This window comes from Scleropages formosus, chromosome 11 (genome assembly GCF_900964775.1).
Source record: "Scleropages formosus chromosome 11, fSclFor1.1, whole genome shotgun sequence".
In the NCBI taxonomy this organism is placed as follows: Eukaryota; Metazoa; Chordata; class Actinopteri; order Osteoglossiformes; family Osteoglossidae; genus Scleropages; species Scleropages formosus.
This window is the reverse complement of record NC_041816.1, coordinates 15,143,439-15,171,417: the sequence shown is the minus strand read 5'-3', so window position 1 is coordinate 15,171,417 and position 27,979 is coordinate 15,143,439. Positions and strand designations below refer to the sequence as shown.

General features: G+C 42.1%; 1 protein-coding gene across 2 annotated transcripts; it reads right to left on the bottom strand.

Moving 5' to 3' along the window:
* Nucleotides 1–22: 22 nt before the first annotated feature.
* rasgrf1 (Ras protein specific guanine nucleotide releasing factor 1) lies at nucleotides 23–27,643 on the bottom strand. Of its 2 annotated transcripts, none has more exons than XM_018763981.1 (27): nucleotides 26,724–27,643; nucleotides 19,225–19,331; nucleotides 15,661–15,808; nucleotides 14,883–14,975; nucleotides 13,767–14,020; nucleotides 13,571–13,650; nucleotides 12,996–13,189; nucleotides 12,498–12,607; nucleotides 12,183–12,301; nucleotides 11,550–11,710; nucleotides 10,684–10,747; nucleotides 10,285–10,427; nucleotides 10,105–10,187; nucleotides 9,740–9,988; nucleotides 7,684–8,054; nucleotides 7,096–7,233; nucleotides 5,653–5,823; nucleotides 5,208–5,314; nucleotides 4,997–5,109; nucleotides 4,701–4,761; nucleotides 4,388–4,491; nucleotides 4,111–4,195; nucleotides 3,653–3,850; nucleotides 3,262–3,341; nucleotides 2,937–3,054; nucleotides 2,768–2,836; nucleotides 23–2,461 (listed from the first exon to the last, which is right to left on the bottom strand). In XM_018763981.1, exons 1-27 carry the CDS (start codon nucleotides 26,997–26,999, stop codon nucleotides 2,369–2,371), a joined length of 3,789 nt encoding a protein of 1,262 aa, XP_018619497.1. In that variant the 5' UTR covers nucleotides 27,000–27,643; the 3' UTR covers nucleotides 23–2,368. The 2 variants fall into 2 exon arrangements, with proteins under 2 accessions (XP_018619497.1, XP_018619498.1); XM_018763982.2 differs by having other exon boundaries at nucleotides 2,369–2,461; nucleotides 7,111–7,233; nucleotides 26,724–26,999.
* Nucleotides 27,644–27,979: the final 336 nt, after the last annotated feature.

Here is a 27,979-nt window from a genome sequence, read left to right as displayed (position 1 = left end):
CTCATGAAGACAGAGTTCCCCCTGAGATATAATAAATTTATTAGCAAGAGGTAATCAGGAAACACATTTTATACAAAAATGGAAATGTTTCTAGCTGTGGAAATAAAGGATTGAAAGATAATTCTCATACCACTGGGTATTGCTCACAGCAAAATGTTTGTTTTATTTTCATATATGTAGTATGTGTATTTGCCTGTATACGTGGGTACATTATCATGTATGTATATCTATATATACTTTGAGTAAACGATTCTGGTGGTTACAGTGGAGCATGCCTGAAATTTGAGCATTGAATGTATTTCTGTACTGTACATTGTAAAAATACATACAAATATTCACAGAATAAGCACTACATTACTATATTCCTGCTACGAGAATAGTTATAGACAGGATTACAGTATATGCAAAACACTTTAAAGTTGTCTTCTACTTCTAGAATTATGGTTCTAAATATCACGTATTGTTTAGCATTTTAGGTTTGAAAGCTTATTAGTGTACAATGTTTTACAGAGGTATGCTTTACACTTTCACATTTAGAAATATATAAGGCTGCATGTACAAAATATACAGCATACATTTCTCAGGCGAATTTGCAAAGTTTGTACAAAATACATAATTTCCATATTCACTCAAAGATGCAGTATCCCTTTTGTCTTCCAAAGACTAGTAGACCACGTTACAAAAATACCTTTAGAATGCTGCAGGTGGAAATCACACTTTTCAATAACAGCCTACAGTATTTAAAACATGACAACAAGCCACATTCCAGCACCACTTCAACAGAAGGAGGAAAACAGACTGTCCCTCAACTACACGGCAGCTGAACATCCATTAATGGGGAAATAAGTTCACGCCAGACATAATCATTGTTTTATGAGTTCATCCATCTTACCGTCTCCCTGCTTCCTATCCATTCCAATATATCAAATTTAAACCAAACATGGGTTTTCAATAAAGTGGGTAAAGCTAAAAAGTAAATGTTACTACTTTGCTGTGTTTCGATAATAGATAGTCATAAAATGCTTGTTTCTGTCAATACATTATTGCCAAAACAAGAAATACTGCATCTTCAACTAATAGCTATATGATAATGGTGCCCTTTATATTTTGGGACTGGTGCTCCCATTTTGCAGTACTAGATAGGAGGATTTTCCAAAGATAATTCTAGGCCAGATGTATAACCAGTATGTGATTCTCTATTTATAAATGTAAGTAATCAATCACAATTGAACAGCCCACTGTTAAAACATCAGACATGCAAAGCATTTACACTCTGGTACAATAAAAAAGCATGTCCAATACGGATTACAACACTGCATATCAGATGGTTGGCCTGTCCAGTTAGCTGTTTTTATGACAAATGCAATTGCCATGTTTGAAATATTATATATGAGCAGCAATCTGAAAACTATTTATATATTTAATTTTGTTTAAAAATAAGAACCAAGCAAAGCACAGATTTCAGCTGATGAAATGTGGTACCAGTGTCAGTTAGTACTTTCCTGGAAAAATAGGGTGGATGCCTTATATTCAACAATGGCTATTATAGCCCTACTTATGTTGAAATGGTCTGAAGGCCAGTCAGCCCGAAGACCCTGCAACTTCAACATATGTTAGTACTGGTGTTCAAAGAGATATTTTAAAGTACCAACCGCGGGTTACTCATGCTAATAAGCCCAAATGAAGAAAACCAGCACATACAGTGGGAGCGTAGCTGGCAGAGGACAGGCTGTCTGCTACTTAAATCTCTTCAGTTTAGGACTTTCCTGTCTGGATTTGGTAAAAATATGTGCTCTTGTGTGTACATTGCTACATCAATGGCACCAACTCTTACACAAAATAAATATTTCAGTAAAGAAGTGTGATAAAGCTTCCTCTTCAAATAAGAATTATTTTACTCTCATTAAGTCTTACTGGAAGTGCAGGATTTAACTGTGTATAAAGAACTTTTCATCTGAAGGTGAAGAGAAAATAAATTAGTTTTATGGTATAATACGGTTTTAATATACACCTTTAGGCATGCTCACTCTCAACATAAACAATAGGCTTAGAACTCAGTATGAAGTGTTGTGGTGGTTTTTTCTGTATTTTTAAAGTATTTTTACTGTAGAAAATTGCTTGATTACTTTGATCAAATGCCAAAAAACAATATTGAATAAGAAATAAGCAACTAAGTTTCCCCAATCTTTGTTTGTATATGTATAAAAGCTTGTTAGGCATCTAGTTAACTTCTAACAACAAGGATCACCAGGGCCTCTCCGAAGCACACACAGAAGGATATGTCTAACATGATGTAATACAAATAATGTTTATGTACATATTATACAGGAGCTTCCCTTTGTTCCCTACAGCAGAAAGATGCTCATCCTCAAGTAGGCATTTTGGGTTCAATTCTGAGAGATGCTTCATATAGGCTTTCTTCATCCAGTACAGAGCTCTGGTCCAGTAAGTACAGTGTTGCCTGAAATAAAGCAACAACATTTCCAGTGTTTATATTATTAATGTATTAATGGAAGATAGTTCATAACAAAAGTTTATATGTAAAATGAACCTTACAGTGCTTTTTGCAATCTTATTGTAGGACTTGCTACCTTTATCGTTTTATGATGAACTTTCAAAATTGTGTTGTATTGTGAAATTAATAACAAATCATGACAACATGACCACTCAAATCTTTAACACTATTGACAGAATACCTAGTAAATATTTAATAGTAATTAAGTAATTGTTAAATCACAACCACATTTAATCAGTTTTAAAGTGATACCTTTGGCTGGTATTCAATCTTGTAAGATGTCTGCTGAAACTGTCTTATTTCTCTGATGATGTGGGAAATCTGAAAAATATTAACAGTCATGAGTGGTAGTTCGTGACAGTGACCCGACCACTGATATAATCATAGTGTCTAATTCTTTTTTGAAACCAATGTGCTATACCATCCTCATCTTGGAGAAGTTCACCAGGTTGTCCTCTGTGTAATTGGGGGTTCCCTCCTCAATGAAGGCCAGATCCGTGAGGTACATCCCCAAGTATGGAACACAGGGTGGATCACAGCTGTAAGTCCAAACACAAATAACATTTTGCATGTCCTTTAAATAGGTCCAGTTTATACATCTTTCAGATTTTTCTGCCTATGCTCCTAAAAAATGTTTCTATCAATGACAATTGACTACACATAAGACAACAGTTTTCTTAAGTAAAATTGAGTAAATCCCAACCTCTGGTTGTACTTTTATAGATCCTTTTCTACAAAACACTTACTTCTTCAAAGCCTCTCTCAGGTTCTTGAACCTTCCCTCGGATGAAACCAGTTTCTGCAGTTTGTCAATCACTGCCTTCGTCTAAAGTAGAGGAGTAGAGGTCATCATTAAAAACACCACAAACACAGAAATAACAACTGAGCAAAAGTCATCATTAGAGTTATGATGCCAGTGGTAGCACAAATTTATCCTGATAAATGGTTAAATGATTTTAGCTAAATGGTTTTCATAAACAGTTTCATCTATAATGACTATACACCTGATACCATTGTAATACTTTTCAAAACATCACTCAAACTGCTGTACATCATAAGACAGTATGAGAGAGCCCGCAATGTCTAACAAAAGAAAGACAGTTGGTATGATTGTGTAGAATGTCAACAGTTGCCCACCTGCTTGGAAACTTTAAGCCAGGTTTTCTTCAGACGGAAGATGGAGCTGCGGTTGAGAGAGGAGGTGATCTCCAACACAGCGTTATAGTTGTGGAGGCAGCGGCAGATGTCAGCCACCGCCACCCACTTCTCTATCACTGCCACCCGCATGTTCACATCTTCCCATCGTAGGATCTCTGTGGCAATTAAGTTACTAATCTTTTGCGGGGAACAGTGTAAGGAAGGATGTGTTTAGTAACAGGTCAAATGACAGAAGTGCACAATTTGTCATCCCCTTAGCAAATAAACACATATTATTCCAAAGATTAACATCTGGACTAAATTCCCAAGAGGATAAAACTCTGCTAAGGTCATTTCACACTCTTTAACAACCCAGGATCCCTGCATTATGAATTATTCTATTATGACGTCTATCTCACATATTTTCGGTCATTAACAATCATTGCATTATTACATACATCATTGAAATGCTTAGTTGTTTTCATTATGTAGGGAGTCTTCTCATTCTTGTCATTCTTCATCCAGCCTTGCCCAAAGAATTCTCTGATGAATGAATAATAAATCCAGGAGGGGAACAAATGACACAAAAACTGCTTCAGAATGTTGCTCTCTTTCCATACTTTTAGCATTAAAATACTCAAAACACTTATATAACTGATAATGTATGGATTTTTCAGTCATTTCCAGTGTTTCTGTGCCCTTGAAGGATGGCCCTGGGTCTGTAGTACAACTCACTCATATGGGATGACCTTGAACACCAGATGGTCCAGCAGGGTAAGCTGCTCAGCAATTTCCAGTGCAGAGTGGTTCTCGAAGGGCTCTGCTTTTCCTCCCTCAGCCTTTCATACACACAGGGCACATACATGTTGTCATTAGGCTGCCTACATTACATCAGGGTAATGCTTTCACATTTCCCACTCTTGACTCTGGAGATAAACTTAACCTGACTAAAATGTTTCAATGCCACAAAAAGTGCAAACTGTCCATAAGCAACATCCATGAGTCACTCACTAAAGCTGTGTGGGATGTTCAACTCCAATCTATTTACCTGTTGTATCACCTCCTCCAGGGTGATCTGGTTGTCACCAGGGTCCTCTTGGGTGAGAGTTCTACAAAAAAAATGTAGTGGAGCATATCTTATGTACAACTAGGTCCACCAATCCAGTCATTGTGTGGTTCATCTAAGTGGTACCTTGTGAGCTGTATCAATAAACTTTGTTTTAAGGATCTGACAATTAAATAAATGGGATCAATCATGCAGTCTTTTTTCCATTTCTTCCTCACAGCAGTGCTGGTTCCTGATGGAATTCAGGAGCTCTGCCATCCTCTCATGCCTGATGATACCTGATGATGTTGGCAGCTGCTTTCCTCTCCTGGGTCAGGAGTTCTGGATCATGGATAACCTCTTCCAGGAAACTGATCACTTTCAGTTTCAGCTCAGTGTTGCTCTCAAAATCCTGCAGTCAACAAACATAGCGTACAAAAACCTGTAAGAGTCACACACAGGGATGCTATGTACTGTGGACATGACGATGCTGTGCTTATAGGACTGTACCTGTGAGTGTTTGGACACCCAGTGCCTCAGGACATTAAGCACTCTGTTGGTTGCAGCCCTTCGGATGACAAACTCCTTGTCACCATTTCGCTGGTCAGTAGGGAATCCTACAACCCACAGACTGACACGGTTATTTACACATATGTAATTAATTTCTTTAACAGACACTTTTTAATTGAAGATGAGCTGTGGCATATATTTCTTCACACTTCTTTCCACTGGTGGTTATTTTATGCCTACAGATATTGCCATGGCACCTGCTGCACAAACTCACTTGTAGAAAAACATATAGGTATTGATACTAATCACGTTGTTAAATCATTTAAAGGTTTTGAAGTTCCCCAGATATACATAAAATTATGGTTAGAAACCTCAGTGTTTAACACACAAACAGTTTGTGCTTGTGGTCTGGGACGATTATGTTTGCGTGATGCACATGAGTTACCTGTGCTGGCCAGGGACATGCGGCGGTACTTTTCCTTGGTGGGTGTGCCCTCGTTGGCACCGGCTGTGGCAATGGCGAAGGCAGACGCTGCAGACAGGGCGCTGCGGTTGCTGTCCAGTTCCCGGCAAGATGACACCACCATGCCATTGTTGTAGGAGAACAGGGAGAACTCTGTTTTATGAAAAACAGCAAGGGAGTGTACTGATTATCAAAGAGGATAGTTCAGACAGTACTTTTCATATTGCCATATATGTGATTCATGTCAGGCTGAAATTAAAATAATTCTATTTTTGCAAACAGAATTCTTCTGTTGTAAATTGCACCCCCTCCTCCCCCTTAACACATTGCCATGTAAATGAAGGAAATATGGTGCGAATGTATTAATAAACGAGTTTAAGTGGTTATGAGGATTTCCTGCTCATAAATAGAGGAGTATCACCAGAGATTATATGAGAACACGTAGAATACTTATAAATCACATCCAAATGATAAGAGCTCTTGAGTACAGATTCGAACATTTCCACCTTTTAGAGAATTATTCGACAGGCCCTATGTGTATCATAGGAAAAATTAAATCAAAGCTCTGCCACATGGATATTGAACATGTCAGTAGACAATTGCTGGAACCTGGAAGCAGCAGAAGAACCAGCATGTGTACTTTTCAATTAAAATCCAGCAGAGGGCAGCATGACATCAAGAGCTATAAACAAATATTAACGTACATGACCCTCTTACAGGACTTGAAGCATAATCATCATTTTAAATATACATCTGCATGATACAGAATAATCTTGCAAGTTACATTTCTGCCTGTAGTTCCTGTCATGCTCTTAAAACCTGAGCATTAGAACTTTGTGAACATCTTTTCACCTGCATCTCATGTTCATACTGAAAATATGGTGGTGTAGTTTTTCATAACAGGATGAACAGTGAGAATTATTGCAGCACTTTGCCAAGCGTTGATACAGGGAATGTACCATAAAACTGCATGGGAAAAATAGGGCTGAGGTCTGAGTGTACTCAAACAACTTGCTGCTAAGGGCTGGGGAAGATGCAGACTGACCAAGGTTAGGGTCCACTTGCCTACGCACACATGACACCACCATTCTCTGCCTTCAGCAATTTCAGAGAAAGTGTGTGTGTGAACGGTGCACCCATCCACATAATGTAGACTGAGCTTCTTTATACCTGGTGTCTTTCCGCTCCCTCATACTGTACCACAAGTGTCCTAGATAATGGTAGGGATAAGAAATAATTATCTTGTTTCAAAGACTTCTGATATCTCTAAGTGGTTTGTATCAAAAGATGAAAAAAGCTACATCTGCCCTCTGAATCATTAAAAAATGATGCTCTTGGCCTGAGACAGGTGTACAGATGGCCTGCTAGCATGTAATCCAGGTTTTCAGGTCTCATATCACTAACAGACTGCAGGTCCTCACTCACTCTGGGTCTCTGTACCTGATGAGTTCTTGCATTTTGTGTGTTTTGGGGTCGTGGGGGACTTGGTTGGCGATGTCTCGGTCTCAGCGTCATCACCGCTCTGACTTTGATTGTTGTCACACTCCTCTGTCACCGAGGTGTCTGCATGGGGTTCAGAGAACACATCATGACTGTACCTCATCTGCTGTTTTGCATTGCTGTAATTATGAATTTTATTAATGTATTATTTTGTTGGTTAGCCAATGCTTTTACCCAAAGCCGCTTATCGTTTTATCCACTTACACAGCTGGATATTTTACCAAAGCATTTCAGACTACACAGCTTGTACTGTGAGTTGCAGTAGAACTCCCACCTGGGATTTAACCTGGTAACCTTCAAGTTATTTCTATGTACCCTTATCCACTGTGCTGCATGTTGCCCTATAGGTAACCACACAGCTAAACAACAATGTGTCATTGCAATGATGAACATTTCAGGTGTATATTCACTGTGGCTCTTTGGTGCATCTCAGCTCACTGGTCCTCTTCTTTTTGTCATGAAAAATGTGACATCTGGTGCACGGGAGTGTACTGCCCTCTGTACAAGTCTGACCTTGCTTATAGGGCCACGATTCCTCTGCTTTCTCTCCTTTGCTGTCGGCCTCATCTGGGATCTTGCTGGGAAGGGTGCTGGACACGTAGAGCTTGTTGATGTCCAGCGTGGTCTTGCTGAAGGGTGACATGGAGGAGTACATGCCTGCATAGCCATTGGAGGAGCAGCTGAGGGCAGCCAGGTCCAGCGCCTTGCCCCCAGTGATGATGGGGATGTTGAGTGAGAGCTTGCGCCGCCGGTTGGGTGACGAGGTCTTGGCAATGGTGAGCGGAGGCGGCGAAGAGAACTTGCGGCTGGCCCGTGGGGATTTGGGCGGCTCTCCATACAGCAGCTTGTTGTTCTGACTGCTGGCGAAGAACAGCTCCAAGGATCTGGACATGGCACAAACAAGCTACACTCAATGCTAGGCTTTCTTCAAACTCATTATCTTACAGAAATGTAGATATTGTTTGAGCTCTCTGAACAGTGAAATATGATACTAGCAGGAGCAAAATGTGCACACTTTTGTGGAGAGATGTATTTGCTGCATAACACCACCCACACAGAGAAAGCCACCCCTCACAAAAGCCTATAAATAGCTCGTCAAGTGACAGTGTGGGTAGCAAGGGTGGTGCCAGCGGCAGCCAAACGGAGGTGGCCGGCAGGGACAGGCAGCTCACTGGAACAGGCTGTGCGGAGGGGCCGCCGCTGTGGGGGTGGGCGTGTGGCAGCCTGCCTTTGTCTCCAGCACCGAGTTGCAGAAAGGGGTCTGCAATGCAAAGCACTGCGATAAATATTTAATACTGTAGATCCTCTGCAGACGGCAGGAGGAAGGAGAGGGTGGGGTCCTGCAGCAGAGTGGCTAGTTGCCATGGCAACGGTGCAGCAGAGAGGCCTGGTCAGACCAGAGGAGTCTGGACCCAATAATGGCTGTTCTACTGGAAAAGACACTACAGAGCATGCTGGGGTGACCTAATTTCCTATCCCCATGCACACAGGTTACATGGTAAACGCAGTATTCCGGAGGTAAACTGAGCAACACAGATCTGCAGGGCCTGACAACACACAGGAGCTTTATTCTCAATCCATCACATACAACTATATATCCATTCGTTCCATAACAGGGTTAATTCATTCCATGAAATTACCCCGCTAGGCGAATTCTTGCTGTGAGGGGGTCAAATTACCATTATTTCTATGGAAAAAATAATCTATTCCCAAACAAAAAATACTTAGCCTAATGGCAATTACCCGTCTGTATAAATGTGAAAATAAATTTAAATACCTTAACATTTTAAGTCGCTTTGGAGAAAAGTATCAAATAATTAATAATATTGAATTAATAATAATATTAATAATAATCTGTTATTTTAATGGTAATTTATATTTGCCATAATCAATACTTATGATAAGTAGAGACTAACAGTGTGATTGAGAGGAAGTAGAAAGTGTATAGTTCTGTTAGGAAATAAGTGTGACCACGTTAATAAACTGCTTGAAGGAAATCTGTCACCATCCAGCACCCATGTTAAAAGAAAGAATTCCAACCACCATCATTCAGTCCCTCCTTAACCAGCTGTAATCATGTCCACCCGTACTTTAAAGGATAATACACTCAATTTAGCCAGAAAATGGCTAGACTGACAATCCTGAAGAACAAAAACCTTTGTGGTTTGAGATGTCAAGTATGTATCTCTTTTCCATAATGTCCGATACAGCCATTGTTACACAATGTAACAATAATACTCTTACATAATATTTGTGTAACAAAATTGTTACACAAATGTTAAGCCTGTTGCATGATCAAAGACTACAAAAATGTATAACCTGTACATATGTCTTCATAAGGTGTTTTTTTGTACAGGAGCCTGCAACATGACATCTGCGTGTACTGTGCGAAGACTCTTCTTAGCTTGTTACACCTTAACACTGCTACACTGACACAATTGTGTGGGTACACTGCATATTTCACTATTGCCCCTGAGATATAGTGGTTGTAACAAGAATGGTATCTGGTGGCTCTGCAGAGCCTCCAAAAGGTTGATGCCTGAACTGCCAGTGTTGAGTGCTGACTCACCGGGCCGGGATGGCACTGATGGGCTTCTTGTAGATTGTGATGAGCTTGTCCAGCACCACGTCGGCATTGGTGAAAACGCGGTAGGAGTGCAGGAATGTGTTGAGGAAGTCGATGGAGAGGAAGCGCAGGTCTGTCAGCCGCTCCAGCAGCCGCTCCACGCTCGCATAGCGGATCTGCAGCACCTTGCAGGAATTCATCATTTTGCTGAAGCGGATGTCCACATCATCGCAGTAGAGGCTGGCGTCTGATCTGCTTGCAATGCGCACACATGAGAAAGGGGGAAAAAGAAAGGCTGCTGGCATCACCTCTGTCACGTCTAACCCTGCAGGGCTGGGCTACCACGAAACATGTGAATGACGACTCACTTGATCATCTGCGGCACTGTAACTTTGGAGTTCTCCTCGAAGGCGTTCATCATCAGACCATTGCAGCGGATGTTGTCTATGCACTGAGTGAGAGAAAAAGGAAGTCTAAGTATGGCTCCATGCAAGCAGCCATACGCACGAGTCCAGTACGAATGTTCTTTGAGCAGTGAGAGGACATGCCTGGCTGATGTCACTTGTCCAGGCAGATTTCTCCTGGCGCGAGGAGGCCACAAGGATGATAGTGAAGGACTGGCTGTCTTTGGGTTCCACTACTATTTTGAAGTCTAAGTGTTCCATGTCCTGTCCACCTTTTTCTGATTTCGCTTCAGTACAGAAGAAAGAAGAACATTTCAGAATTCATTCTAAATGCAGTATTTTCCAGTTTCATAATTTCTTTTCTTAACACCCTTGGAGCAAAATTTAAAAGAACTGAACTTGTCATATTTGTCAATGAAATAATGACACCTAAATTCTGTGATTAAATAGGGTAAATTATTTAAACTTGTACATAACCTATTTTATGCAAGTTATATACCAACATGCTCATTTAGAAAAGGAGTGAATTTTTCCAGTACTTACACTCATCGTCAGTACCTTCAGGTTCCTCTATCAGAGTGCAGTCGATAAGCGAGACCACTCCGTTCTAGGACCCACACAAGAGCACACATTGGTATTCTGAGTGTCTGACAGAACTACATCAAGCCTTACAACAGAATTTACATAGTTATGAATTTACATTAGTTATTATGAACTGCATTACTGCTTAAAAAAATACTGGATTATCAAATGTTGCACATTTTAGCCAAGAAAAGGTTTCCGCACATCACTCTATTGTAGTCCTTCTCCAAAATGAAGAGCCAGTTTTCCGAAGGATTTCACAATACAATTACCTTCAAAACCTTTAGAATATTACTACAGCTTAAAATAACATCGTCCTGTTATAAGAAATTCAACAATATTGCGGAAACGATTTAATGCATACATTTTGTCCATGCTAGTGATGACTCAGTCTTGGGTGTTTTGTGACCTACGACAGGGGTATGGTAAACATTACATTTATTTATTTAGCAGACGCTTTTCTCCAAAGCGACTTCCGATGAACTCTATGTAGTGTTATCAGCCTTCGTACCTTATTCACAAAGGTGACTTACACTGGTAGCTACACTACTTACAATGGGTCACTCATTCATACATCAGTGGAACACACTCTCTCTGTGTCACTCACACACTATGGGGGAACCTGAACAACATGTCTTTGGACTGTGAGAGAAAACCAGAGCACCCAGAGAAAACCCACACTGACATGGGGGGAACATGCAAACTCCACACAGACTGAGCAGGGATCAAACCGACATCCTCAGGTGCTGTGAGACAGCAACGCTACTCGCTGTGCCACCATGCCACCAGCGTGCAGCTCCCTTGCAGTCTTAGCAGTTCAGGCCCACCTTGGTCAGGTGGAGCTTCCCTCCTGAGCCCCTCGTGCAGATGATCAGGTGCTTGGAAAAAAGGAAACACTGCCTCTCGCCTTCCTTCTTCAGTGACAGTGAGCCCAGACGCCCTCGGGGGATCTTGCCCTTCTCAGTCATGGGGACTTGAATGAGGGATCCTGAGTGGAACAGAATGAGTAGTGGGTGTTAGTGGCAGGCTGATTCCCTTCCCACTTTCATGCACTTGACAAAATGTTTCTGATATCGCAGAGTTTAGTTGCAGTAGCTGCTTTAAAAGTGTGTCAGGGCATACTGAATAACATTTACAATCACTGACTCATTTGGATTTGGATTAATTAGTACCTGTCTTTTTTACATCCTAAAATGAACACTACATAAGCTGTCATGATTTTGCATGTATAAAGCAGCTGGATATGGGAGCTACACGTATAGCAAAACCTTTTGTTTAATTCCTTTTTCGGTTGTGGTTTCAACAGGGTATTGTGATAATGCAAGGAGCTTAGAGCCAGACAGCCTAAGAAGATGGGATCAGGTGAGAAAATCCAGACTGGTTTTATGGCCTTTATCTGTAATCTATCACTCCCTTTGAGGAGGGTACCTGTGGGACATGAGAAAGGAAGAGAAATTCACCTTGTCTCACAAATGTCTGGCTGGTGTCCAGAAGGATCTCACAGCCCTCCACAATCATGCGCTCAATGGCCAAGTTCTTCCTGATGTTCTCTGTCTCGCTGACTTCGTCATGCATGATTCTAAAGAAAGTATTTAAAAAAGCGTATTTCTATCAGTATGGTTTGGGATGGTTAATTTCACATTTGAAATGGTCAGGAGTGGGATGGTCAGGTGTAGAACGATCAGGTGCCAAATGGTTTGACAAGATGAGCTCATATCAGATATTTGAAGTAACTTTCTTTGTACAGAGAGAGGAAAACCGACTACGTGACCTACCTGGAAAGTTCCTCCAGTTTGGACTTTGCGTATTCCAGGCTGTTCCTCTCCACATGTTCATGTGGTGTGTGGGCCAGCAGCTCATGAAGGGTCAGTATGTAGCGGGGGATCTGCCGTGGAGGAAACCATTAGGGATAGATGAGATATGGTGATCCAGCAACCAAAAGACCTTGACACCCTAATAAAGAGGGACGCACACATCAGAGTACTCTGTCTAAAGGATTGATTATCACTCGCACAACGCAGCTCAACAGGACTTATCACTAACACAGTGTTAGAAACAAAGGAATTTGATTCCAGACACCATACCTTTGCCAGCAAAACACAATGATACATCAGAATATTTTACATGGAGAACTGGATGGCAGTGGGTGTGTCAAACTGCAATAGGAGATTGGCTGTAAAACTTGAGTTGCTGATAGACCTTACTCAGTTCTGACAAGTGATGAGGATACTGAGAGGCTCAGATGGTGTGGGACCATGATTGGGGCTGCTTGCCTGAAACATAGGATAGGTGAGGAAGGTCTCAAGCGTGCGCTCTTCGCAGTCTGGCTTTGCCTCATACTGCTTCAGCAGCTTGTCAAAGTCTCGGTTCTGCTTGCAGTGAGCCAAGATCTGCAGACTGTACTGGTGGTTACGCACAAATTCTTGGTAGATGTTCAGCATGGGCAGCAGGATGTCAAAGAGGTCAGCTGAAAAAAAGTACAAATGCATATGAAATATTTCACATCCAAACCCCTTGTTATTTCTGTGACGTTACAAATGAATGTGAACAATCTGTGATATGCTTAAATGTCGAGTATATCAAAAAATTGTATCTGAGACTAACTTAAGGACCAGTAAGAACCTCCTTAGGTATTCCTACAGGATGGTTGAATGTTTAAGTAACCAAATATAAGTAACACACAGATCCCAGGAGGTGACCTAATTTCCACTGCGGATCAGTGCCGCTTCAGCTCTGTCTTCTCAACGGCAAACCACAAAAAGCACTGTACTCCCCAGCTTTGCCTATTGCTGAGACATGAACAAGCTCAGAGTCCAAAAGGCTTCGGGGACCTCTAGCTTTTCCTTACCCAGCACCAGTGTCGGCCAACTTGCTATCCTTGCCTTCAACCCCTGGTAGAAGATCTGATGCAGAAACATGATGGTTTCACTGGAGAATAAACAGCATACAAGTTTGTATTATGTTACTAAGGAATACAAGTGTCTTGTGAAATAAACAGTGTTGCCATGAAAAAACCTGTGAAAGTGCACCTGTCCCTGGTTTACCTGTTGAGGAAGATGCTGCTGACATCATCATGGGTGATGGGTGGCTTTTTAGAGCTAGCAGCCATACGGAGTGGTCTCAGGAAGTTGTTGACCAGGATGTGAAGCTGCTGCACGTACTCGGCCTCAGCCTCCAGCATGCTGAACACCACCTGGTTCCGCTTGCGCATGCTCTCCGCGTGGGGCGAGCGAATGTAGTCCTGGATGATGGTCTTCCATTTACGCCGGCACATCCAGCCACGCAGAAAGCTCTGCACCTGGAAAGTGGTGACACAGACATTTACATACCCTCCAAGGATCCAAGAGTTCCTATCTCTCATATTCATCCGCTGGACCACGCACATGTATGTCTTCCATGTTTACATTGTGCACTGCACACTTAGTTTCTTGGATTTTTGCACTAAAAGTAATTTTTGTAAATTTGTGATTTACGCCTTGTGTTTTTCTTTCCTTATGTCCTTACAATTTATGTCATAGGCTGTTGAGAGGATTCACAGAGTAAGAATTTCACTGTATGGTGTAACAAACTGTTTACGGTAACATGACAATAAACTCTTGAGTCTTGAATAACAAATGAAATCAAAAGTAATGACTGAACTAGAATTTATTAGTATTGAGACAATGAGTTTCTCCAGAGGACTATTTTAACAAGTTACATTGTCCAAAGCAACTTGAAATATTACATACATACATACATACACACAGGCTGAAGCCGCTTGTCCCAAGCAGGGTCGTGGCGAGCCAGAGCCAAACCCGGCAACACAAGGTGTAAGGCTGTAGGGGACTCACCCAGGACGGGATGCCAGTCCATCGCAAGGCACCCCAAGCAAGACTCGAACCCCAGACCCGCTAGAGAGCAGGACCCGGCCAAACCTGCTTTTATACAGCTGGAAAATTTTTACCAAAGCAATTTAGAGAAAGTACCTTGCTCAAGGGTACCACAGCAGGGGACAGGATTCAAATCTGTGCCCTTTGTGTTCAAAGGTAACAGCTCTAAACACCATCTTTCACATCTAGTTTTACCACCTGTGGAACTGTGACAGATAATATGTAGTTTATCGTTTATGGCACAAATCCTTTGCTGAATGTTATGATTACTAAAAGCTAAAAGCTACTTACTTTTTTTATTTTCTTAATCTCCAAGTCATCATCATTGGGTGCTGCAGTTGGATTAGACTGAATCTTCTCATTGTCTTTTAGAAGACCTGCAATCTGGTGCAGAGATTTACAACAGAGCCATGTCAACACCACTGCACCTATAGACAAGCGAGTTCAAACTCACTTAGATCGGGTGTGACATGAGAGGATATATGGTTATTCTATCCTACTCTGTCACATCTTGTGCTAAGTTACAACTGAGAATTTGCAGTTTTTTGGAAAGCCGTGTTTATAAGAGAACAGAGTCCTCGAGGTCCATTGAGGCAACATGCAACGCTGTTGTTATAAAACAGCTCGAAGCAGCCCTGGACTGTCTGAAGATGAGTGTCCCCATTTACTTTGTATTGACTGAAAGAGTTTATTATCTCGCTTCAGAAAAGGCTGCAACAGGTACAATAGAGTCTGATTCATACATATTCAGTGTAGCATTTTATTTCAAGCTCTACATTTGCACATTAAAGTGAAATGACTATTTGATCTGGTTTACAAAGAATACAGCAGGGAAAATAACCTGATTGGAGCGATCTTATATTAGTGGTGTCTCCAATCTGACCTATAATTACAGATATACATTTGAAATCATTGATACTGAGAAACTTATTTGAATTTTATTGATCTGCTTCAACAAGCTTGAGTGCCTTACATCACTGTATGCCCAACATGTTTTCTGTTTAACACTATCACATTTTTGGAAAATATAGCAATCTGCTTCAGAAACTGTAACAAAATCACAAAATACCTCTGATTTTAGGCGTTCAATCTCTATTTCCCCGTCCTCTATCTGTTGTCGAAGTTGCTTAGCAACTGTTTTCTCTGTCTCCACGATTTGGAGAAGGTGGAGATACTTCTGCATGAGGGCCTCATGTTCTGTGGCCAGATTCCTGTAACTGCACACAGCACACACACAGCAGCATTCTGTCACCTCTCTCAGCCTTATCGACACACCAGGATGCCGTTCACACAAAAAACAGTCAATACCGATGTTCTGGAAGGTGAAAATAAAGTATAACCACAGAAATGCTGCAAGGTGATGTAATACCTCCTAACTGGCATTATTGTGACATGAAACTTATCGTTTACTCATATAATAGTATTTGAAAATTTTATCATTAAAAAATCCTCTGTTAATCTTAACAGAAACAAAAACAAAACTGTCATTACTGCAACATGTTTTTTCTACATTTCTGTAACTTAAAAACAATAATATTCAATTTTCATTAATTCATTGTTGATTCCAACAACAAATTCATAAAAGAAATAATTATGCTCATCACAAAGCCACAGTGATGATGCTGGTAAATGTATATATGATATACACACACACACACATTTTCAGAACCGCTAGTCCCATACAGGGTCACGGGGGAACCGGAGCCTACCCGGCAACACAGGGCGTAAGGCTGGAGGGGGAGGGGACACACCCAGGACGGGACGCCAGTCCGTCGCAAGGCACCCCAAGCGGGACTCGAACCCCAGACCCACTGGAGAGCAGGACCCGGTCCAACCCACTGCGCCACCGCGCCCCCTTATATATGATATAGTTATATATATATATATACATATATATATATATACAGTATATGGTAGATGTGTGTGAATGAGAGAGAAAGTGTGTTCCACTGATGTATGGATGAGTGACCCAGTGTAAGTAGTATATCTAGCAGTGTAAGTCACCACGGTGAATATGGTGTATGGGCTGGTAACACAGCATGGAGTTCATTACAAGTCACTTTGGAGAAAAGCATCCACTAAATAAATAAATGTAAATGCAAATGTATATGGATCTGAATTTTACTGAAATGCACAAAGATTAAATACAACTGCTGGTTCATTGAAAGCTCCGATTAGTTTCTTAATATTAATACCTTTCTTAGTTTCTTGTATTAATACCACGTGATACTGAATTGACTGTCAAATGGCTGTCAAAGCACTGGGTGCATGCAGGTTTACGAAGAATCAGAATTAATGAGCAGCACTGTTTTTTATACACTGCCTGTTCTCTAGGAAGGACAATAGGGATGCAAAAAACCAGAAAGATCTTTAATCATACATCTAACATTTGCATATGATTAATGTGATGAATATTCTATATTCCCCAAAGTTCTCCTCTCAGTATAAATCGATAAACCCACTACACAGATTAACTGCAATGAAATTAAGAGTCCGGGCTTTGTCAGCATAGCATACATTAAATGGGCACTTCAGCATGTCATAGAGCGATATGAAGGAGATGATTCCAATGACAACATGAAAAGACACATCCTCCCCATAGCTGAAGCAGAAAACATAACCCATGGGCATTAGTAGAAACAAACACATGACAGAGACTTGACAGAAGGTGAACTCCCTACGGAACTAAGTTGCATGTCATCATGCAGTATGGTAATAAAGGCCATAAGGTCGGGATGTAACACCTGCAAATGCCTACCCACAGTTAAATGGGCAGGAAACACAGGACTGTCCTTTTTGAAAAATCCTCCAGCATAATGTCCATGTTGGGTGGCAGCTCGGAAGGCACTGCTTTTGACTGCAAAACTGACCAGATTGTGAAGCTGTACTTTAAACTTCTGAGTGTTAAATTAAACCTGTGGGACAGGTCAAATATCATAACCAGTTAACAGAGGACAAGAAAAATCATAAAATGTTCCATGGACAAGCCATCTGTTAGAATTCAGTACTCTAAAGTGCAGTGCTTGGACAGTTTCTTCCTCTCTTGAGCAGGCAGGATTCAGTGAAAATGTAACATTTCTGCATTTCTGATATCATCATTGACTCACTACATATACAACAATACTTCAGTAAATTAAATTGTTGATGTGTCAATGTGATATATTTTCTAATACACACACACATTTTCAGAACCGCTTGTCCCATACGGGGTCGCGGGGAACCGGAGCCAACCCAGTAACACAGGGCGTAAGGCCGGAGGGGGAGGGGACACACCCAGGACGGGACGCCAGTCCGTCGCAAGGCACCCCAAGCGGGACTCGAACCCCAGACCCACCGGAGAGCAGAACTGTGGTCCAACCCACCGCACCCCCTACTTTCTAATACTAATATTGAAAATAATGTATTTCTGACAGAAAGATTAGGTCTGTAAATAATCTATACATTTACTTAGCAGACACTTTTCACCAAAGCAACTTCCAGTGGATACTATGTACTACCATCAGCCCCCACACCTTATTCACTAAGGTGACTTACACTGCTAGTACTATATACTACTTACACTGGGTCACTCATCCATACATCAGTGGAACACACTCTCTCTGCATTACTCACACACTACAGGGGAACCTGAACAGCATGTCTTTGGATTGTGGAAGTAAACCCACAGAGACAGAGAGAGAACATGCAAACTCCACAAAGGCTGAGCAGGGATCAAACCCATGCCCTCTCACACCACCCAGGCACTGTGAGACAGCAGCGCTACTCATTGTGCCATTGTGCCATTGTGCCACCCTTCCATAGCTCTAAATAAGATGTTTACATAAAACACATGTGGAAGGCAATGTTTTCAGGGATGGAATAGTTTTTAAACTGAGTACGTGAAACATACCTGGCAGAGATCGTGGTTGAATGTAGAGGAACACAGGGGACATTTTTGCTGGACATCTGACTGCATGTATTATTTGTTACAATTAGCCATTAAATAGGGTGAAAAAATTAGACACCACTAAGACTGAACCTTGGAAATAGCCCTGGTGGACATGTGGAGTACCTCTGGATAGGATGCTATCATGCAAGTACTTTATTACCAGAACATGACTGCTCTGAAAGCAAGTGTATTTAATTCACCTTTTGTATGCTTTCATATATTACCTGTTCATTATTCCTACGCTCCTGATAAAACTTAAAAGTCCCCAGGTGTCTTGAACAAAGCCCGAGTTAATTGCTGTTAATGACAGGCAGAAAAACCCCGGTCCTCTTAACAAACATTACATTTCAGTGAGAATTGCTGTGAGCCCACCCTATCCTATTAACATTTTTCATGCAATAGTGTGCGACATACAATGTAAGTTTCATAAAAATCCTCTATACTTGAGGGACCGACTGGAAGAAGCCCGCTGTTTAGAGGTATTCCCTGCTATTTGCTGGCCACACAATAGGCTGCCGTGCTCTGTTTCGGTAACACCATGATGGACGTCCAGTGAGTACTGCAGTCTGTTCTTATCCTTTACACAGGATGCTAAAGGTGCTGTACACTGGTTCAAGACACAGCAGCACTTCTTCCCTTGTGTACAGCACCCAGAAAGCGTGACCAACTTGGTTTCGAGAGTGGAGAAAGAGGAATTCCCCATACCTGGCATGTGTTATTGCTGCCACCCATTCGTCACAGTCCTTCACATCTTCTGTGCGCAGCTCCAGAGCCTTCTGGTTGTCATGGTTAAAGCTGACAGTGAAGTAATACTGAAATGCAGAGAGATGTTTTTGGAGGGAGCAAAGCACTGGGTGTGCCACCTGCTAGAATCATGCACGAACTTCGAAAAGTATAACATCAATTTGACTAAAATTCCAAGAAGAGTCTGATGTGCCTGTTAGGTTTTCATCAATGGTTATGTAAATGTTATATTTGCCTTAAGAGATTCAACAATGCAGATTTGAAACAGTACAATTTGTCCATTTTCAAGTTAAACACTGAGTCACACATTCCAGTTTCCTATAAAGTAAATATAAATATCTCAAATAGAATGTTCACACTCATTACAAATATCAGTGTTACCATACAGTATAATCCCCATCATTTGAATAGCCCAGGTCCAACAGTACCAGCTACACCTAAAATAAACTCTCAAACAGTCCTACTTGGTGATCTACATCTGCCAGTCACACAACGCCCTGGCAGCTACAATATGGAATGTGTCTCATGCATTCCTCACGATCTCACTGAAACAGGCGTCCTGAAGCGAAACATAAGGTGAACATAAGATGAGAACTGTGTGTATCATGTAGTTAGAAACTGATTTTCATCACAGTCTCCCACACAAGGATGCCATCAGATCTCAATACTCCCTCTTCTAATGTAATACTGTATTTTTATGCTCCGATAGAAATGTCATTATCCTTTCTGTATGATAATGATTTCAGTGTTAAAGCAGGGCATAGACATCTGTCCTGCAAGAAAAATATATGTAGAATATATAAAACATAGTGGGTTGCTTCTCTCACTTTTGCTCCAATGTCTAAGGGACTTCACAACAATATCCCACCCTTGATCACGCAGATTGCTGCCCACAGCCATTGCACCCAGACTTAATTAGAACTGCAGATACAATGTGAAGATGGACTCCCAATGTTTCTCCAGTTAAAAGTGGAACACTCTTGAGTGCTCACGCATTTCTCCACCATTTGTTAGGAAACGTATTTTCATGTTATCCGAACCACAGGAAGGTGTAGCTCTGAATTGCATGAACTCGAAGTGAAGAGCACAGACGCTGTGCATGTGGGAGGCTGATGCACCCAAACCTCCACGCGTTCCACATCCACACTTTCCTATCCTATGTCTGGCAGCAATGAAGTTAACACACACACACACACACACATTTTCAGAACCGCTTGTCCCGGACAGGGTCACGGGGAACCGGAGCCTACCCGGTAACACAGGGCGTAAGGCCAGAGGGGGAAGGGGACACACCCAGGACGGGACGCCAGTCCGCCGCAAGGTACCCCAAGCGGGATTCGAACCCCAGACCCACTGGAGAGCAGGACTGTGGTCCAACCCACTGCGCCACCGCACCCCCAAGTTAACACACATAATGTCATAAATAAACATTCACAGCTGTAACCTGGAAGGTTCGCTCAGTTTTATGCACCAACACTTTGAGAAGCTCTGAGCTGTTCCTCTCTGGAAAGGGAGCAATAGACTGGAAGGAGAGGCACAGGAGAACGCTGTCCAGCCTTGGATGGGTGAGACAATCTGTGTGTTAAGTACGTACAGCCAATGATGTCTTCCAGCACTACCGATTTTTGATAGGCAGTTGTCAGTGGTGACTGGCTAGAAAAAATATGGCATGACAGTAAGAAAAAAAGGGAAAAGAGACACTGAGATGCATAATTCAACAATATTTGGAAAAGTCAGGCGACATTTGTCAAAGCAGCAACCAGACAAGGATGCCATCTGAGTGCAGAAGAGAAAGAAGCTTCGTGGAGCAGGTGGTGATGATCTTCCCTGTGAGGAAATTCGAACGACGCTGGAGGAATATTACATAACTGTATGCTACCTGTTACCTAGCAACTCGTCTCGGAACTGGTGGCTCAGCGTTGTTCCCTTTGCATCTCTCTTTATTTTACATGGGAACGCTCCTTTCGTTCTCTGTTCCACATCACCACTGATCGTACCATTCAGACCCCCATTTGTCTCCCAAGAACATCACCAAAAGCATATCCATTTGTCAGTGCGAACCTGGCACCATATCAGCTGTTTCCTGACATTGTTTAGTAGGACCAGGTTATACTGTTCTCATTTATTATTCCTAAGGAAACATTTCATTTGCTGAGACAGCTCCAATTGAAATGTCATGTCAACTAGAAATATAAATGAATAAATTTACATATTTCTAGCAGCCAAGAAAGAGCAGTGTATTTCAAAACCTGAGCATATCAATATAGAAATCAGCACCTCCAGAGAGATGTTAGCCTTACCGCAGAGCATCCACCTAACTTCCCTCTCGTCCTCCCCATCTACAACACCCACCCTATTCCCAGTGACCACCATCTATCATACTCTCCCTTCCAAACAACACTTGAATCCTTTCATTTTTTCTCCTCCTAATATTTCAAGGCAGCTCTGAAAGGTCAGAGGAGCTGGTCATTTATTCCACTGCAGTTGGTGCTCTAAACAATTTGTCAGCGTCCCCGTAACGCTGTTGGTCTATGTTAAACATGCTACTCACCTACTGTACACTGACAGGCCTTAATATAAACACACCGTAATATGGGCTATGGCGGTGTTCCACCAACCAGCAAATATCCTTCTGCAAGATGCAATGTTCAGTACGCTGATCTCCACCTTCGGCTTCATTTACAATTCACTAGTAAAGTGACTGCTTCTTCCTTTTTAATGGCAACACAAAACAATGCATTTTATGGTTCAGCTTAACGTCATGTTCCCTAAATCAGTTTCTGACCAAGTATTCACTGGTAAATAAATACAATATCTGATTACATACGGCATGAAGGCAACAATATTAGAAGCATTTTAAAGCTATTGTGATGTTTTATCTTTGGGCATTATGAATTACTGTCACCCCACATCAGTTAAACTGCAAATATGATTAATTATAGCTCTTCTTAATTTTTAAATTTCTAATCCAGAAAAAAAAAAAATCTAACTACTGGCCTAACATGAATCTGACAGCACAGCCTCTCATTTCAGCAACCAAAAACAGCTAAAAAAGGGGGAAAAATAGCAGCTGTATAAAAGACCTGCTAAACATTCTTAAACATATTTCAATATTCACATTACATTTTACTACTTTACAGTTAGTATTTTAAAGCTCTACAGGATGTAAGTTAGATAGATGTCCCAATGTGCCATCTTTCGCAAAGACAAACCATACGGTCGGAGGGGTAACTCGATTTCCAGCTCTATTCCCCATGAATTAGCAACTATTGTTTTTTTTGCCAAATGCATGATTTTGCAAAATCATTTACTGCGGGAAAAAAAGAGCGAGATACAGACTTTTATACAGAGAGAAAGTCTGAGTTGGCAAACGTAGTTAAATAGCATTGTACCATGAGCAAAGATATTTCAATTTCTCAAGAAAATCTTTGGATGACTGCAGCACACAAAGTCAACTGTACAGAAAAATCATTTGTATTTAATTTAGTATGTCTGAGTAATACAGATATTTTTAGATCGTGTATGTTTAGTAATAACGAGAAAAAAGTGCCCGTCAGGATGGGCATAGTCCTACCCATTGTAATCCAGACAGCAATGTAGCCCAATGTGAGCCCAAATACACCACCCATTATTGCTCTTTAAACTTTACTTTTTAAGTGCAAATGTGGGTTGCCATAGCAACGGTTGGCTCAAACGTCGCTATTTTTAAACAGAGTATAAGGACATTTAAAAAGTAGAACGCTCAATCTAAGAATATAACAAAAACCAACAAGAATGGAGTTCCATTGCTACCTGATTTTTGGAGGTCTTTCAGAAAAGGTGGCCTGTGAACCAGAGCCTGTGAACATCTTCACCTAACAAAGGATGCTGCTATCAGCAGAAGCAAATATCCATCCACAAAAGAGCAGAGCGCACCTCAGCATGCTTTGAACTGCACAGTAACTGAGGACCATTCATCCTTAGGATTCCGGCTTCTCATCCCATGGTACTCTGCTGGACGCCCCTATCCTCAACTATCGTGGGGCTCGAGGTAGTCCTTTCCCTACAGTACTTTCAGTTAACTAAAGTTTAAAGTGTGGCTGCTACAGCATGCTGCTACAGACACATTTACACATGTAATATTTATTATGTTTCCAAGTATGTCATTAAATTCTATCAAGGGTTTAATTTACATTAGACCTTTCAGATACTACAAAATTATAGCAAAGATAAATCTAGGATGGTTAAAATAGAAAAGGAACATCCAAAATTTAAAATGTATCATCATATCAAAGCTCACTCATACAGATGTTTCATCCAGCATCTCATCATCTCAACCTGGACTGCCTGACCTCAGTAACTGCGTATATGACACATGTGGAGTTCTTCAAAATTCATTGTGTGATGCAGATTGACACGCTGCTGGATGTTAAAAGTGATAGAAACAAGGGCTAAAATGGGTGGCATATGTGAGACTCAGACATCTCTGGTTCAGATCCCTGAAGCAATGACAGTAACTTATTTTCTGACTGGAAATGTTCTTAATGTCCACAATGTATTTACTTTTATTTATAACACTTGAGTTAACTGTTAAGTCACCTGAAATGTGTACAAATGTAGTATTAATTTAGAAATGGTAACATTAAGGGATGCCAGGGGTATAACAACTTGTCAGATACTGGGGGGAGCAAAAATATCAGCAAAATCTATCTCTAACCTGTCTCTCTAGGGCAACCACTTATCTTTTGTTAACCCTTTCCAAGAAGCAATACAGAGTGGGAGAAGACATGAGAAATTCTGGTAGTACTTTCTTCTACAGAGTGTAAAACAACTTGTGAGCAGTCCTCTTTGTAATGACAGGTATATGTATTTTCATGCAATTTTGTCAAGTATAACATTCTAATGCAAAAGACAACAAAGGATTCCTCATCAGGTCACCTGCTAAAATGTGCAAATCAGATTTAAAAAGAAACGTGCAATTCCATGGAGAAAATTGCCATGAAAAGACAATTCCTAGATAAATAAACCCAGTCAAATGCAGTTCACTTTGATGAGAATACAGGAAAGGAAAAATACTGTAAATCCTAATGAATAATTAGCATGCACATGTTAGGAATAAAATCTAAGAGTAGTGGAAAAGAAAAGGGTGGTGAATGGAGCTGACCTTTCCAAGCAGGAGGACAAAAAACAGTGGGAGGAAGTGGAGGCGGGAGTGCAGGGCTTTCTATTCTATTTATCAATTAAATGAGGGAATCAATCAATGGGGGAGTGATTATTCCTCTGCTCTTGTGAAGCAGCTCCACTGTGCTTTTAATTATCATTCTGGCAGCCCTTCAGCCCACACACAGCTCAGCATTGGCTGGGACAAGTCCTCGTCTGCAGTCTCGCTGGGCAGACAAAGCCCCCCTGTCCCCTCTTCCTCTCCACATTCCCCCAGCAGAGCCTCCGCTCCCCCAGGGCCAAGAATATAGCAGAGGCAAGGCAACCGTGTGCCCACTAGCACCTCAGTGCCAATTAGAAGCTCTTTCCTCTTTAGTTCCCCTGGGTACCCCAGAGCCTCCACCGACCCGCACCCTACCACAGACAGTGCCACCAGCAAGGAGTGCACTGAGCCCAAGCTGCAAGTGGAGACGCTTGCATCTGCCATATAGTCAGAGGTCTGACAGCTGCATCCTGCCCCCAGCCCACCAACACGCACCGATCCTGTTTAGCAAACAAGATCCAACTTGCTGTGCGAAAGCAAGCTAACGTGTGTGAGCATTATTGAATTATCTGTGTGCAGACTTCTTTTGCGCTGCATTTCAAAAGGCTTCGTAATTACCAGCGTATGCAAAATAATTATTAGTGAACGCCACAAAAATATGCTACTATTAGGACGACCAAGATTACAGACGAATGCGCGTTTTCTCCGTCAAAGCGCAGATGAGAATTTGACCTTACAAGACTCGTATTTATATTATCTAAAAAGCCTTCAAACAGGGAAAACGTCGAGCCTAAGCCAGCCTAGCAATGATACCCTGCCTCATTCATGGAGAAGCAGCAGTGTTTTTGGCTGTGCTTTTCAGAGAGGGCTGTGCTGCATTCTGGTCTCACCCTGGGAAGAAGCCATATGTGCAGTGAAGGACAGGGACTGCAGTCTCTGGCTGTAGGGAACCTGGAGAGCCTTGTGCATCTCTGTCCAATGGTATGCAGCTACACTGCCCTGCATTCAGAGCGTGGAGCATCGCCGCTCTTTCCCGAGCAAACGAGTCAAAACAACTGCATGAGTAGCCGAGAGTGAATAATCGGAGTGCCTTCAGAAATTCACTTCTTACATACTTGTGATGTACGCTAGCTATTTATAGAAATAACTTCTAACGCTGCATGCAGTCATGAGTAAATTTTCAACAGCGTGATGTATTTTAAAATCTTCCACGTGTCAGTAATATATAATTTTATTCGAGTTAAAAAGAGTCATGCATTGTGTGTCATCATGTCAACTATTAAAATAAGAATTCTGCAAGAATTATAATTTTTTTTTTATTGCTGTTTTTTAATATTATCAGCATTGCGCTATAAGTAATTACCACATTAGTAACAAAACGAGTACCGGAGGAGCTATGGATCCGATTGTAAGGTTAAAGAACTGCCAGCAGACGCAGTTGCCAAGGTAGGATGCTATTAATATCAGCGCATAGAACGAAATCAACACGTCAAACGGACTGTGGCAACGCGCCTCTTCGCCGACAGGTGGCGCCGCGGAAAAGACACCTGAAGTCCATTCCCACATGAACGTTAATAAAGAAAAGGATATTTTTTTTTTATTGACAACGAATGAGTTTTTGTATCGTTGAAAGCAGCGTTGAAAGCATGTAATAACACTGCTTACATCAGCTACTTACTGTAGAATTACTCTGTCTGTATTCTGAATACACCGATTTGCCCGAAGAAGCAGGATCATTCGACGATCTCTCCTTCTGTTAGTTAATATGTAAAAAAAAATTCCACGAGCAGCATTCCAGTTTTACCAAACTTGTGCCTGCTCTGTAAAGCGAATTTTATACACAGTTTGCCATGAGATGATCATCATCAGGTCTGCGTTTCTAAGCTGGTGATAACACCGCGACTGCAATCACAGAAAAAGAAAGAAAGAAAGAAAGAAAGAAAAAGAAAGAAAGAAAGCGTTTCCGTTTCCCCACAACAAAGACAAGTAAGTGTAAAGTGCGCGCGGACTGCTGGTCCACGGTCCCCCGGGGGGTCAAGTCAGGCTCGCGTCCACTTGGAGCACATTTCAAACGCGAGGAAGTAAGTGCGCGTGTAAGTGTTAGTTGTTATCGTGTGCTGCGTGAAACCGCTTCACCTGCACGGACGCCCGCCCCGTACACAACACACTAGACTAGTCTACACAGCACGTCGTTAGCGGTCGTGATGCAGCAGGCAGCGCTCCCTCGACCGACCCTCCACCTGCTGCTGCTGCGGCTCCTAGTCGCCCTCCTACCTACCTGCTTCTCCAAGCACTCCTTGGCGGACAGGGACGGCTTTGGCGACGGCGCCCGGTCGCACACGCATCCCTCCAACAGGTAGAGTCCCGAGGGCCGCGAGCTCGAGTCGCTCTCGAAGTAGAAGAGCATGTTCTGCAGCAGCGCGAACCACTTGGTGTGCCATTTCGTGTTGTCCGAGCTCTTCTTGCTCAGGCATCCGCGTCGCGTGCCGTCCTTCTTGGCCAGGAGACCCAGGTAGGTGACGTGGCCGTCGTTGAGACGGATTCCTTTCTGCATCGTGTCGGCGGACCGCGGCTGCGGGGAACACGGACGGCTCCCTAATTATTCCTTACATCGCCTCAGTCAGTGCCGACGCCGGAGGAGCCCGCAAACGGGCACGCGCTGTTCTGTTCAGACTCCACCGGCAGCCGAGCGGAGGAGCCCGGGACTGCCATCCATCCGCAGTCACGCGCCACGCAGCTGAGCAACGAGTCGAACGACGGGAAAAACGCACGCTCTGCAGCCCGAGATGTCACCACTGAGCCATCGTAAAAGCAAGAAGTCGTACTCCTCACAAAAAGATTTCGCGTCTGGAAGCCCTCGCCGTAAGAGACGTCTGCAGCGGGAGGCTCGCGGCGGTCTCACGTGAAAGTGCGGGAAGCGGCGCGAGCCGCGGCGAGCCAGGCGGTGGGGGTCACGTGACGGGCTCCTTCGGAAGCGCGTTTCAGAACCTTGGATAGAAACAGTAAATTAGCAACCGTGCTGCAGGAGACTAAACCGATGCCTCTTTCATAAACAAGGTTGTCCTCTGATCATGTGTCAGGAATTTGATTATTTCTAGTGTGCTTTTTCGAAATCTTCCGCCGTGCTTTCTTCAATAAAATTACCGTATTGTTTACCAGTGTTTTCAAGTGTACAGCACCAAGTTTTCATTTTTTAATTTCTTGTTGTCTTGCGGCTGGCGAGTTCTTACAAGCTGGCGTACTAGTCATTTGAGTTTTTAGGCATTAAACAGAAAATATGATCGCGACTTTGATTACAACATTCACATTTTGCACATTTTTCACAAGACTGCAACGGTTTCCCTAGATTTACATGATGATGTTACGTAAACATGTGGTCGGTAGACACGTAACATGATGTTGTTTATCTAGTGTTTCCAGACAGGCTAATCTTTTAGTTCACCACATGATTTACCGGCTGAGCAGAAATTTATACTGGGAATACGGCAATGATGCAACACCGCCATCTGAAAACAAAACCGCATTACATGTTAT